General features: G+C 53.3%; 1 protein-coding gene across 3 annotated transcripts in view; it reads right to left on the reverse strand.

Moving 5' to 3' along the window:
- Positions 1-13,221, reverse strand: part of LOC146822411 (uncharacterized) — a 233,276-nt gene that overhangs the window by 127,266 nt on the left and 92,789 nt on the right. For all 3 annotated transcript variants that reach the window (XM_085613500.1, XM_085613501.1, XM_085613499.1), the window contains exon 3: positions 9,496-9,597. In XM_085613500.1, the coding sequence (XP_085469626.1) occupies positions 9,496-9,597 (102 nt within the window). The remainder of the gene's footprint in view (positions 1-9,495; positions 9,598-13,221) is intronic.

The raw sequence follows: 13,221 nt of genomic DNA on the forward strand, positions 1-13,221 counted from the left end.
CTACAGCCTCTGCTACTCTTCACTCTGCCAGCTCTCCACTGCCCCTGCATCTGATCTCTGTCACACCTCTACAGCCTCTGCATCTCTTCACTCTGCCAGCTCTCCACAGCCCCAGCATCTGATCTCTGTCACACCTCTACAGCCTCTGCATCTCTTCACTCTGCCAGCTCTCCACAGCCCCTGCATCTGATCTCTGTCACACCACTACAGCCCCTGCATCTCTTCACTCTGCCAGCTCTCCACAGCCCCTGCATCTGATCTCTGTCACACCTCTACAGCCTCTGCATCTGATCTCTGTCACACCTCTACAGCCTCTGCATCTGATCTCTGTCACATCTCTACAGCCTCTGCATCTCTTCACTCTGCCAGCTCTTCACAGCCCCTGCATCTGATCTCTGTCACACCTCTACAGCCTCTGCATCTCTTCACTCTGCCAGCTCTCCACAGCCCCTGCATCTGATCTCTGTCACACCTCTACAGCCTCTGCATCTCTTCACTCTGCCAGCTCTCCACCATCCCCGAATCTGATCTCCGTCACACCTCTACAGCCCCTGCATCTGATCTCTGTCACACCTCTACAGCCCCTGCATCTGATCTCTGTCACACCTCTACAGCCTCTGCATCTGATCTCTGTCACACCTCTACAGCCTCTGCATCTCTTCACTCTGCCAGCTCTCCACAGCCCCTGTATCTGATCTCTCACACCTCTACAGCCTCTGCATCTCTTCACTCTCCCATCTCTCCACAGCCGCCGCATCTGATCTCTGTCACACCTCTACAGCCCCTGCATCTGATCTCTGTCACACCTCTACAGCCCCTGCATTTGATCTCTGTCACACCTCTACAGCCTCTGCATCTCTTCACTCTGCCAGCTCTCCACAACCCCTGTATCTGATCTCTCACACCTCTGCAGCCTTTGCATCTCTTCACTCTGCCAGCTCTCCACCATCCCCGAATCTGATCTCCGTCACACCTCTACAGCCCCTGCATCTGATCTCTGTCACACCTCTACAGCCCCTGCATCTGATCTCTGTCACACCTCTACAGCCTCTGCATCTGATCTCTGTCACACCTCTACAGCCTCTGCATCTCTTCACTCTGCCAGCTCTCCACAGCCCCTGTATCTGATCTCTCACACCTCTACAGCCTCTGCATCTCTTCACTCTCCCATCTCTCCACAGCCGCCGCATTTGATCTCTGTCACACCTCTACAGCCTCTGCATCTCTTCACTCCCATCTCTCCACAGCCCCTGCATCTGATCTCTGTCACACCTCTACAGCCCCTGCATCTCTTCACTCTGCCAGCTCTCCACAGCCCCTGCATCTGATCTCTGTCACACCTCTACAGCCTCTGCATCTCTTCACTCTGCCAGCTCTCCACAGCCCCTGCATCTGATCTCTGTCACACCTCTACAGCCTCTGCATCTCTTCACTCTGCCAGCTCTCCACCGTCCCCGAATCTGATCTCTGTCACACCTCTGCAGCCTCTGCATCTCTTCACTCTGCCAGCTCTCCACAGCCCCTGCATCTGATCTCTGTCATACCTCTACAGCCTCTGCATCTCTTCACTCTGCCAGCTCTCCACAGCCCCTGCATCTGATCTCTGTCACACCTCTACAGCCTCTGCTACTCTTCACTCTGCCAGCTCTCCACTGCCCCTGCATCTGATCTCTGTCACACCTCTACAGCCTCTGCATCTCTTCACTCTGCCAGCTCTCCACAGCCCCAGCATCTGATCTCTGTCACACCTCTACAGCCTCTGCATCTCTTCACTCTGCCAGCTCTCCACAGCCCCTGCATCTGATCTCTGTCACACCACTACAGCCCCTGCATCTCTTCACTCTGCCAGCTCTCCACAGCCCCTGCATCTTATCTCTGTCACACCTCTACAGCCTCTGCATCTCTTCACTCTGCCAGCACTCCACAGCCCCTGCATCTGATCTCTGTCACATCTCTACAGCCTCTGCATCTCTTCCCTCTGCCAGCTCTCCATAGCCCCTGCATCTGATCTCTGTCACATCTCTACAGCCTCTGCATCTCTTCACTCTGCCAGCTCTTCACAGCCCCTGCATCTGATCTCCGTCACACCTCTACAGCCTCTGCATCTGATCTCTGTCACACCTCTACAGCCCCTGCATCTGATCTCTGTCACAACTCTACAGCCCCTGCATTTGATCTCTGTCACACCTCTACAGCCTCTGCATCTCTTCACTCTGCCAGCTCTCCACAGCCCCTGTATCTGATCTCTCACACCTCTACAGCCTCTGCATCTGATCTCTGTCACACCTCTACAGCCTCTGCATCTCTTCACTCTGCCAGCTCTCCACAGCCCCTGTATCTGATCTCTCACACCTCTGCAGCCTCTGCATCTCTTCACTCTGCCAGCTCTCCACCATCCCCGAATCTGATCTCCGTCACACCTCTACAGCCCCTGCATCTGATCTCTGTCACACCTCTACAGCCTCTGCATCTGATCTCTGTCACACCTCTACAGCCTCTGCATCTCTTCACTCTGCCAGCTCTCCACAGCCCCTGTATCTGATCTCTCACACCTCTACAGCCTCTGCATCTCTTCACTCTCCCATCTCTCCACAGCCGCCGCATCTGATCTCTGTCACACCTCTACAGCCTCTGCATCTCTTCACTCCCATCTCTCCACAGCCCCTGCATCTGATCTCTGTCACACCTCTACAGCCCCTGCATCTCTTCACTCTGCCAGCTCTCCACAGCCCCTGCATCTGATCTCTGTCACACCTCTACAGCCTCTGCATCTCTTCACTCTGCCAGCTCTCCACAGCCCCTGCATCTGATCTCTGTCACACCTCTACAGCCTCTGCATCTCTTCACTCTGCCAGCTCTCCACAGCCCCTGCATCTGATCTCTGTCACACCTCTACAGCCCCTGCTACTCTTCACTCTGCCAGCTCTCCACAGCCCCTGCATCTGATCTCTGTCACACCTCTACAGCCTCTGCATCTCTTCACTCTGCCAGCTCTCCACAGCCCCAGCATCTGATCTCTGTCACACCTCTACATCTCTTCACTCTGCCAGCTCTCCACAGCCCCTGCATCTGATCTCTGTCACACCTCTACAGCCTCTGCATCTCTTCACTCTGCCAGCTCTCCACAGCCCCTGCATCTGATCTCTGTCACACCTCTACAGCCTCTGCATCTCTTCACTCTGCCAGCTCTCCACCGTCCCCGAATCTGATCTCTGTCACACCTCTGCAGCCTCTGCATCTCTTCACTCTGCCAGCTCTCCACAGCCCCTGCATCTGATCTCTGTCATACCTCTACAGCCTCTGCATCTCTTCACTCTGCCAGCTCTCCACAGCCCCTGCATCTGATCTCTGTCACACCTCTACAGCCTCTGCTACTCTTCACTCTGCCAGCTCTCCACTGCCCCTGCATCTGATCTCTGTCACACCTCTACAGCCTCTGCATCTCTTCACTCTGCCAGCTCTCCACAGCCCCAGCATCTGATCTCTGTCACACCTCTACAGCCTCTGCATCTCTTCACTCTGCCAGCTCTCCACAGCCCCTGCATCTGATCTCTGTCACACCACTACAGCCCCTGCATCTCTTCACTCTGCCAGCTCTCCACAGCCCCTGCATCTTATCTCTGTCACACCTCTACAGCCTCTGCATCTCTTCACTCTGCCAGCACTCCACAGCCCCTGCATCTGATCTCTGTCACACCACTACAGCCCCTGCATCTCTTCACTCTGCCAGCTCTCCACAGCCCCTGCATCTTATCTCTGTCACACCTCTACAGCCTCTGCATCTCTTCACTCTGCCAGCACTCCACAGCCCCTGCATCTGATCTCTGTCACATCTCTACAGCCTCTGCATCTCTTCCCTCTGCCAGCTCTCCATAGCCCCTGCATCTGATCTCCGTCACACCTCTACAGCCTCTGCATCTGATCTCTGTCACACCTCTACAGCCCCTGCATCTGATCTCTGTCACAACTCTACAGCCCCTGCATTTGATCTCTGTCACACCTCTACAGCCTCTGCATCTCTTCACTCTGCCAGCTCTCCACAGCCCCTGTATCTGATCTCTCACACCTCTACAGCCTCTGCATCTGATCTCTGTCACACCTCTACAGCCTCTGCATCTCTTCACTCTGCCAGCTCTCCACAGCCCCTGTATCTGATCTCTCACACCTCTGCAGCCTCTGCATCTCTTCACTCTGCCAGCTCTCCACCATCCCCGAATCTGATCTCCGTCACACCTCTACAGCCCCTGCATCTGATCTCTGTCACACCTCTACAGCCTCTGCATCTGATCTCTGTCACACCTCTACAGCCTCTGCATCTCTTCACTCTGCCAGCTCTCCACAGCCCCTGTATCTGATCTCTCACACCTCTACAGCCTCTGCATCTCTTCACTCTCCCATCTCTCCACAGCCGCCGCATCTGATCTCTGTCACACCTCTACAGCCTCTGCATCTCTTCACTCCCATCTCTCCACAGCCCCTGCATCTGATCTCTGTCACACCTCTACAGCCCCTGCATCTCTTCACTCTGCCAGCTCTCCACAGCCCCTGCATCTGATCTCTGTCACACCTCTACAGCCTCTGCATCTCTTCACTCTGCCAGCTCTCCACAGCCCCTGCATCTGATCTCTGTCACACCTCTACAGCCTCTGCATCTCTTCACTCTGCCAGCTCTCCACAGCCCCTGCATCTGATCTCTGTCACACCTCTACAGCCCCTGCTACTCTTCACTCTGCCAGCTCTCCACAGCCCCTGCATCTGATCTCTGTCACACCTCTACAGCCTCTGCATCTCTTCACTCTGCCAGCTCTCCACAGCCCCAGCATCTGATCTCTGTCACACCTCTACATCTCTTCACTCTGCCAGCTCTCCACAGCCCCTGCATCTGATCTCTGTCACACCTCTACAGCCTCTGCATCTCTTCACTCTGCCAGCTCTCCACCGTCCCCGAATCTGATCTCTGTCACACCTCTGCAGCCTCTGCATCTCTTCACTCTGCCAGCTCTCCACAGCCCCTGCATCTGATCTCTGTCCCACCTCTACAGCCCCTGCATCTCTTCACTCTGCCAGCTCTCCACAGCCCCTGCATCTGATATCTGTCACACCTCTACAGCCCCTGCATCTCTTCACTCTGCCAGCTCTCCACAGCCCCTGCATCTGATATCTGTCACACCTCTACAGCCCCTGCATCTCTTCACTCTGCCAGCTCTCCACAGCCCCTGCATCTGATCTCTGTCACACCTCTACAGCCTCTGCTACTCTTCACTCTGCCAGCTCTCCACTGCCCCTGCATCTGATCTCTGTCACACCTCTACAGCCTCTGCATCTCTTCACTCTGCCAGCTCTCCACAGCCCCCGCATCTGATCTCTGTCACACCTCTACAGCCTCTGCATCTCTTCACTCTGCCAGCTCTCCACAGCCCCTGCATCTGATCTGTGTCACACCTCTACAGCCTCTGCATCTCTTCACTCTGCCAGCTCTCCACAGCCCCTGCATCTGATCTCTGTCACACCTCTACAGCCCCTGCTACTCTTCACTCTGCCAGCTCTCCACAGCCCCTGCATCTGATCTCTGTCACACCTCTACAGCCTCTGCATCTCTTCACTCTGCCAGCTCTCCACAGCCCCTGCATCTGATCTCTGTCACACCTCTACAGCCCCTGCTACTCTTCACTCTGCCAGCTCTCCACAGCCCCAGCATCTGATCTCTGTCACACCTCTACATCTCTTCACTCTGCCAGCTCTCCACAGCCCCTGCATCTGATCTCTGTCACACCTCTACAGCCTCTGCATCTCTTCACTCTGCCAGCTCTCCACCGTCCCCGAATCTGATCTCTGTCACACCTCTGCAGCCTCTGCATCTCTTCACTCTGCCAGCTCTCCACAGCCCCTGCATCTGATCTCTGTCCCACCTCTACAGCCCCTGCATCTCTTCACTCTGCCAGCTCTCCACAGCCCCTGCATCTGATCTCTGTCACACCTCTACAGCCCCTGCATCTCTTCACTCGGCCAGCTCTCCACAGCCCCTGAATATGATCTCTGTCACACCTCTACAGCCTCTGCATCTCTTCACTCTGCCAGATCTCCACAGCCCCTGCATCTGATCTCTGTCACACCTCTACATCCTCTGCATCTCTTCACTCTGCCAGCTCTCCACAGCCCCTGCATCTGATCTCTGTCACATCTCTACAGCCTCTGCATCCCTTCACTCTGCCAGCTCTCCACAGCCCCTGCATCTGATCTCTGTCACACCTCTACAGCCTCTGCATCTCTTCACTCTGCCAGCTCTTCACAGCCCCTGCATCTGATCTCCGTCACACCTCTACAGCCTCTGCATCTGATCTCTGTCACACCTCTACAGCCCCTGTATCTGATCTCTGTCACACCTCTACAGCCTCTGCATCTCTTCACTCTGCCAGCTCTCCACAGCCCCTGTATCTGATCTCTCACACCTCTACAGCCTCTGCATCTCTTCACTCTCCCATCTCTCCACAGCCGCCGCATCTGATCTCTGTCACACCTCTACAGCCTCTGCATCTCTTCACTCCCATCTCTCCACAGCCCCTGCATCTGATCTCTGTCACACCTCTACAGCCTCTGCATCTCTTCACTCTGCCAGCTCTCCACAGCCGCTGCATCTGATCTCTGTCACACCTCTACAGCCTCTGCATCTCTTCACTCCCATCTCTCCACAGCCCCTGCATCTGATCTCTGTCACACCTCTACAGCCCCTGCATCTCTTCACTCTGCCAGCTCTCCACAGCCCCAGCATCTGATCTCTGTCATACCTCTACAGCCTCTGCATCTCTTCACTCTCCCATCTCTCCACAGCCCCAGCATCTGATCTCTGTCACACCTCTACAGCCTCTGCATCTCTTCACTCTGCCAGCTCTCCACAGCCCCTGCATCTGATCTCTGCCACACCTCTACAGCCTCTGCATCTGATCTCTGTCACACCTCTACAGCCTCTGCATCTCTTCACTCTGCCAGCTCTCCACCATCCCCGAATCTGATCTCTGTCACACCTCTGCAGCCTCTGCATCTCTTCACTCTGCCAGCTCTCCGCCATCCCTGAATCTGATCTCCGTCACACCTCTACAGCCCCTGCATCTGATCTCCGTCACACCTCTACAGCCTCTGCATCTGATCTCTGTCACACCTCTACAGCCTCTGCATCTCTTCACTCTGCCAGCTCTCCACCATCCCCGAATCTGATCTCTGTCACACCTCTGCAGCCTCTGCATCTCTTCACTCTGCCAGCTCTCCGCCATCCCCGAATCTGATCTCCGTCACACCTCTACAGCCCCTGTATCTGATCTCTCACACCTCTACAGCCTCTGCATCTCTTCACTCTCCCATCTATCCACAGCCCCTGCATCTGATCTCTGTCACACCTCTACAGCCTCTGCATCTCTTCACTCCCATATATCCACAGCCCCTGCATCTGATCTCTGTCACACCTCTACAGCCCCTGCATCTCTTCACTCTGCCAGCTCTCCACAGCCCCTGCATCTGATCTCTGTCACACCTCTACAGCCTCTGCATCTCTTCACTCTGCCAGCTCTCCACCATCCCTGAATCTGATCTCCGTCACACCTCTACAGCCCCTGCATCTGATCTTTGTCACACCTCTACAGCCTCTGCATCTCTTCACTCTCCCATCTCTCCACAGACGCCGCATCTGATCTCTGTCACACCTCTACAGCCTCTGCATCTCTTCACTCTGCCAGCTCTCCACAGCCCCTGCATCTGATCTCTGTCACACCTCTACAGCCTCTGCTACTCTTCACTCTGCCAGCTCTCCACAGCCCCTGCATCTGATCTCTGTCACACCTCTACAGCCTCTGCATCTCTTCACTCTGCCAGCTCTCCACAGCCCCTGCATCTGATCTCTGTCACACCTCTACAGCCTCTGCATCTCTTCACTCTGCCAGCTCTCCACAGCCCCTGCATCTGATCTCTGCCACACCTCTACAGCCTCTGCATCTCTTCACTCTCCCATCTCTCCACAGCCCCAGCATCTGATCTCTGTCACACCTCTACAGCCTCTGCATCTCTTCACTCTGCTAGCTCTCCACAGCCCCTGCATCTGATCTCTGTCACACCTCTACAGCCCCTGCATCTCTTCACTCTGCCAGCTCTCCACAGCCCCTGCATCTGATCTCTGTCACACCTCTACAGCCCCTGCATCTCTTCACTCTGCCAGCTCTCCACAGCCCCTGCATCTGATCTCTGTCACACCTCTACAGCCTCTGCTACTCTTCACTCTGCCAGCTCTCCACAGCCCCAGCATCTGATCTCCGTCACACCTCTACAGCCCCTGCATCTCTTCACTCTGCCAGCTCTCCACAGCCCCTGCATCTGATCTCTGTCACACCTCTACAGCCGCCGCATCTGATAACTGTCACACCTCTACAGCCTCTGCATCTCTTCACTCTGCCAGCTCTCCACAGCCCCTGCATCCGATCTCTGTCACACCTCTACAGCCGCCGCATCTGATCTCTATCACACCTCTACAGCCTCTGCATCTCTTCACTCTCCCAGCTCTCCACAGTCCCAGCATCTGATCTCTGTGACACCTCTACGGCCTCTGCATCTCTTCACTCTCCCATCTCTCCACAGCCGCCGCATCTGATCTCTGTCACACCTCTACAGCCTCTGCATCTCTTCACTCTGCCAGCTCTCCACAGCCCCTGCATCTGATCTCTGTCACACCTCTACAGCCTCTGCATCTCTTCACTCTCCCATCTCTCCACAGCCGCCGCATCTGATCTCTGTCACACCTCTACAGCCTCTGCATCTCTTCTCTCTCCCAGCTCTCCACAGCCCCTGCATCTGATCTCGGTCACACCTCTACATCTCTTCACTCTGCCAGCTCTCTAATCTAAGAGCGCTTGATCGACATCAGAATCTGCTGGTGTGACATATACTCAAACTCCTCAGCGAAAGAGTCCGGAGTGATTTTCCGCAAGTGTCTAGATACATTTTTATGGATTTGGGCGTTTTATCAATCATATTTAGCTTGGGAATCCTGAACCGTATAAGTGAGTCACGTTCAGGCTGGGGTTGTTCACAAGTTTGAGAGCTGGGATTAGTAAAGATTAAGTCTAAAGTGTGCCCTCAGCATGAGTTGGTCCATTAACTCTTTGGTGCAGCCAAATGTCTCTAGATCCGAAAGAGCTGACCTGCCTCCATATTAGCGGAGTCTTCCTCACGGTAATTTCAAATATCCCAGCAAAAGAAACAGTTTTGATAGCAGGAGATGGGACGCGATCCTGTGTTTTCTACCTTGTTTTGCATCATGTGTAAGTGTCTCTATCTGTTAGAAAAGTGCTTCAGTGAAGGGTCCACAAACACTGCCTGGACAGGCCACACCAACAGATATGAGTTGACTTGCCTTCTGGATAACAGACCGCTTCAAATCCCAGGCAAAGAACTATTTGCACATGTCTGAGGCCAATCATACTTAACTAGGTCACACACAACATGGGAACTTACCAGCTCTGCCATTGCGTGTCTGCAGCACTCGCCGATCGCAGAGATCCGGCCCTTGTTCAGCCTTAATCCTGATGAGGACGTCCGAGTTGATAATGGCATGGCCTGAACAAGAGAAGAAAACACTCTGGATTAGACCCTTCTCCCGGCAAAGATCCTGTGGATACACCATGCAGGAACACACAATGGTGCTATGGACACACCATGCAGGAACACACAATGGTGCTATGGACACACCATGCAGGAACCCACACAATGGTCCTATGGACACACCATGCAGGAACAAACAATGGTGCTATGGACACACCATGCAGGAACACACAATGGTGCTATGGACACTCCATGTAGGAACACACAATGGTGCTATGGACACTCCATGTAGGAACACACAATGGTGCTATGGACACTCCATGCAGGAACACACAATGGTGCTATGGACACTCCATGCAGGAACACACAATGGACCTATGGACACGCCGTGCAGGAACAAACAATGGACCTATGGACACACCATGCAGGAACACACAATGGTGCTATGGACACACCATGCAGGAATCCACACAATGGTGCTATGGACACACCATGCAGGAACACACAATGGTGCTATGGACACACCATGCAGGAACACACAATGGTGCTATGGACACACCATGCAGGAACACACAATGGTGCTATGGACACACCATGCAGGAACACACAATGGTGCTATGGATACACCATGCAGGAACACACAATGGTGCTATGGACACACCATGCAGGAACACACAATGGTGCGATGGACACACCATGCAGGAACACACAATGGTGCGATGGACACACCATGCAGGAACACACAATGGTGCTGTGGACACACCATGCAGGAACACACAATGGTGCTATGGACACACCATGCAGGAACACACACCATGTTCCTATGGACACACCATGCAGGAACACACACAATGTTCCTATGGACACACCATGCAGGAACAAACAATGGTGCTATGGACACACCATGCAGGAACAAACAATGGTGCTATGGACACACCATGCAGGAACAAACAATGGTGCTATGGACACACCATGCAGGAACACACAATGGACCTATGGACACACCATGCAGGAACACACAATGGACCTATGGACACACCATACAGGAACACACAATGGAACTATGGACACACCATGCAGGAACAGACAATGGTGCCATGGACACACCATGCAGGAACACACAATGGTGCTATGGACACACCATGCAGGAACACACAATGGTGCTATGGACACACCATGCAGGAACACACAATGGCGATATGGACACACCATGCAGGAACACACAATGGCGCTATGGACACACCATGCAGGAACACACAATGGTCCTATGGACACACCATGCAGGAACACACAATGGTCCTATGGACACATGGCACACCATGCAGGAACACACAATGGTCCTATGGACACATGGCACACCATGCAGGAACACACAATGGTCCTATGGCACACCATGCAGGAACACACAATGGTCCTATAGACACACCATGCAGGAACAAACAATGGTCCTATGGACACACCATGCAGGAACACACACCATGTTCCTATGGACACACCATGCAGGAACACACACAATGTTCCTATGGACACACCATGCAGGAACAAACAATGGTGCTATGGACACACCATGCAGGAACACACAATTGTAATAACCACATACTGTAACAGTTTTGAATCTTGGATTGGTGATTCCCTGTGCAAGCCTTGTAATGAGTGGGCATTAATACCTTACTAACATATCCACCACTCCTATTACTTTCATATTTCACTATACTAATTCAACGCTAATCCTTTGTGGGTTCTGGAGTAGCGCGTTACTTGCCGAAAAAGGGCTTTGACGCCTCGTCAGGGTTAGTAAGCGCTATATAAATGCAATTACAATACAATCTTTGCCATGTGGCTGCATGTTGGAGTGTGGCTCTAGGTTTACGATCATCCAACAAGACTGGCAGACACATCATCCCTCACCATGTCCTGACAAATCTGGAACCTATAGTTTCCGTGGCTATCCACTTACATACCAACCTGGTAAGGATAAACCTCCCTTTGTCTCTAACCAAGGCTAGCCAGACCACAAGGTGCCAGCGTGCCTCTTCCCACAAAGAAAGAAACATATATATTGTAAGAACACGTAGTGACTAGAGCGGCTTCAGAGCCCGGTGCTACAGCTACGCAGAGTATTTGAGCGTGCTTACTCCAGATTCTGTGCATCTGCTTGGAACGCACCTACATAACATCAAAGAAAACATCTTGTTTGCCAGACTACTTGTACGAGGACGCACTCGTTTTCTGACTCCTACCCGCCCTTCACCCCGACACATTACTAGACGCATTCGCTGATCAGCTGGCAACACTCTTTTTACTAAAACGACCATTACTATAAGTATTGACAGACGCCAGTGCAAGGGGTAATAATAGTATGGGTTTTCATCAAAGCAACAATGAGAAACCAAGAAAGTAGTCTTCTGTACATAGAGAGCTGTGGTCCAATCAATCAATCAATCACTCAAACAAGATTTATGGAGCGCTGCTATTCAGCAGCGAGGGTATCCAGGCGCTGAGAGGCCTGCTGCTCGGGTGGAACTAGTTGACCAGCCAGGTCTTGAGTCCCTCTCTGAATTACTGAAGACAGGGTGAGGACCAGAGGTGCAGGGGGCGGTCGTTCCAGGACGACGAGGTAGGAGGAGAAGGAACGTCCTCTACTGTTGCTGCGGCTGATGCGGGGGGTTTGGGCGAGGGAGAGGGACGTGGAGCGCAGGTGTCTGGAGGGTTGGTGGAAGCTCAGGCATTGGGTGAAGTATTCTGGTCCTTGATCATGCAGCGCTTTGTAGGAGTGGGTCAGCATCCTGAATTGACATCTCTCGTGGACGGAGAGCCAGTAGTGGTCTTGTGCGGGTGATGTGGGACCATTTGGGGAGGACGAGTCTGGCCGCTGAGTTCTGTAGGGTCTGCAGTCTCTTCTAAAGGTGGCTGGTAATTACTACGTAGAGTGCGTTGCCGTAGTCCAAGCAGATAGTGACGAGGGTTTGAGTGACGGTATGTTTGGTGCTACCTGGGAGCCATTTGAAGATCCTTCGGAGCAGGCGAAAAGTGAGGAAGCAGGATGACGAGATGGAGTTAATCTGGTTTGCCATGGCATGTTTGCTGTCCAGGATGATGCAGAGGTTTCGGGTGTAGTCTTTAACAATGGGTGAGGGTCCTAGTTCAGAAGGCCACCAGGAGTAATTCCATGAGGAGGTGTTGTTCCCGAAGACGAGTACTTCTGTTTTGTCTGTGTTGAGTTTGAGGCAGACGCTGGTCATGCACAGGCGAACGTTGGTCCTCGTGGTGGCAGGGTCTTCGGACAGAGAGAGGATGAGCTGGGTGTCTACATGGGATATGATATTCAGTCCATGGGTTCTGACGATGTTTGCCAGGGGGTCTTGTAGGCACTGAACAGTGTGGGGCTAAGGGATGAACCTTGAGGGACATCGCACAGGATGTTCTTGGGTTCCAAGGTGGCAGGTGGTTTCTCCGGGTTCTGCTGGTGAGGAAGGACGCAATCCATTTGACGGCGTCCTCTTGACTTCCTATTCGATGAAGCCTCTTCATCATGATGTGGTGGGACATGGTGTCGAGAGCTGCTGAGAGGTCGAGGACGATCAGGGCGACCATTTCTCCTCGGTTTAGGAGGGTTCTCATGTCATCGGTGTCTGCGAT

The sequence above is a fragment of the Triturus cristatus genome, chromosome 6 (genome assembly GCF_964204655.1).
Source record: "Triturus cristatus chromosome 6, aTriCri1.1, whole genome shotgun sequence".
NCBI classification, from domain to species: domain Eukaryota; kingdom Metazoa; phylum Chordata; class Amphibia; order Caudata; family Salamandridae; genus Triturus; species Triturus cristatus.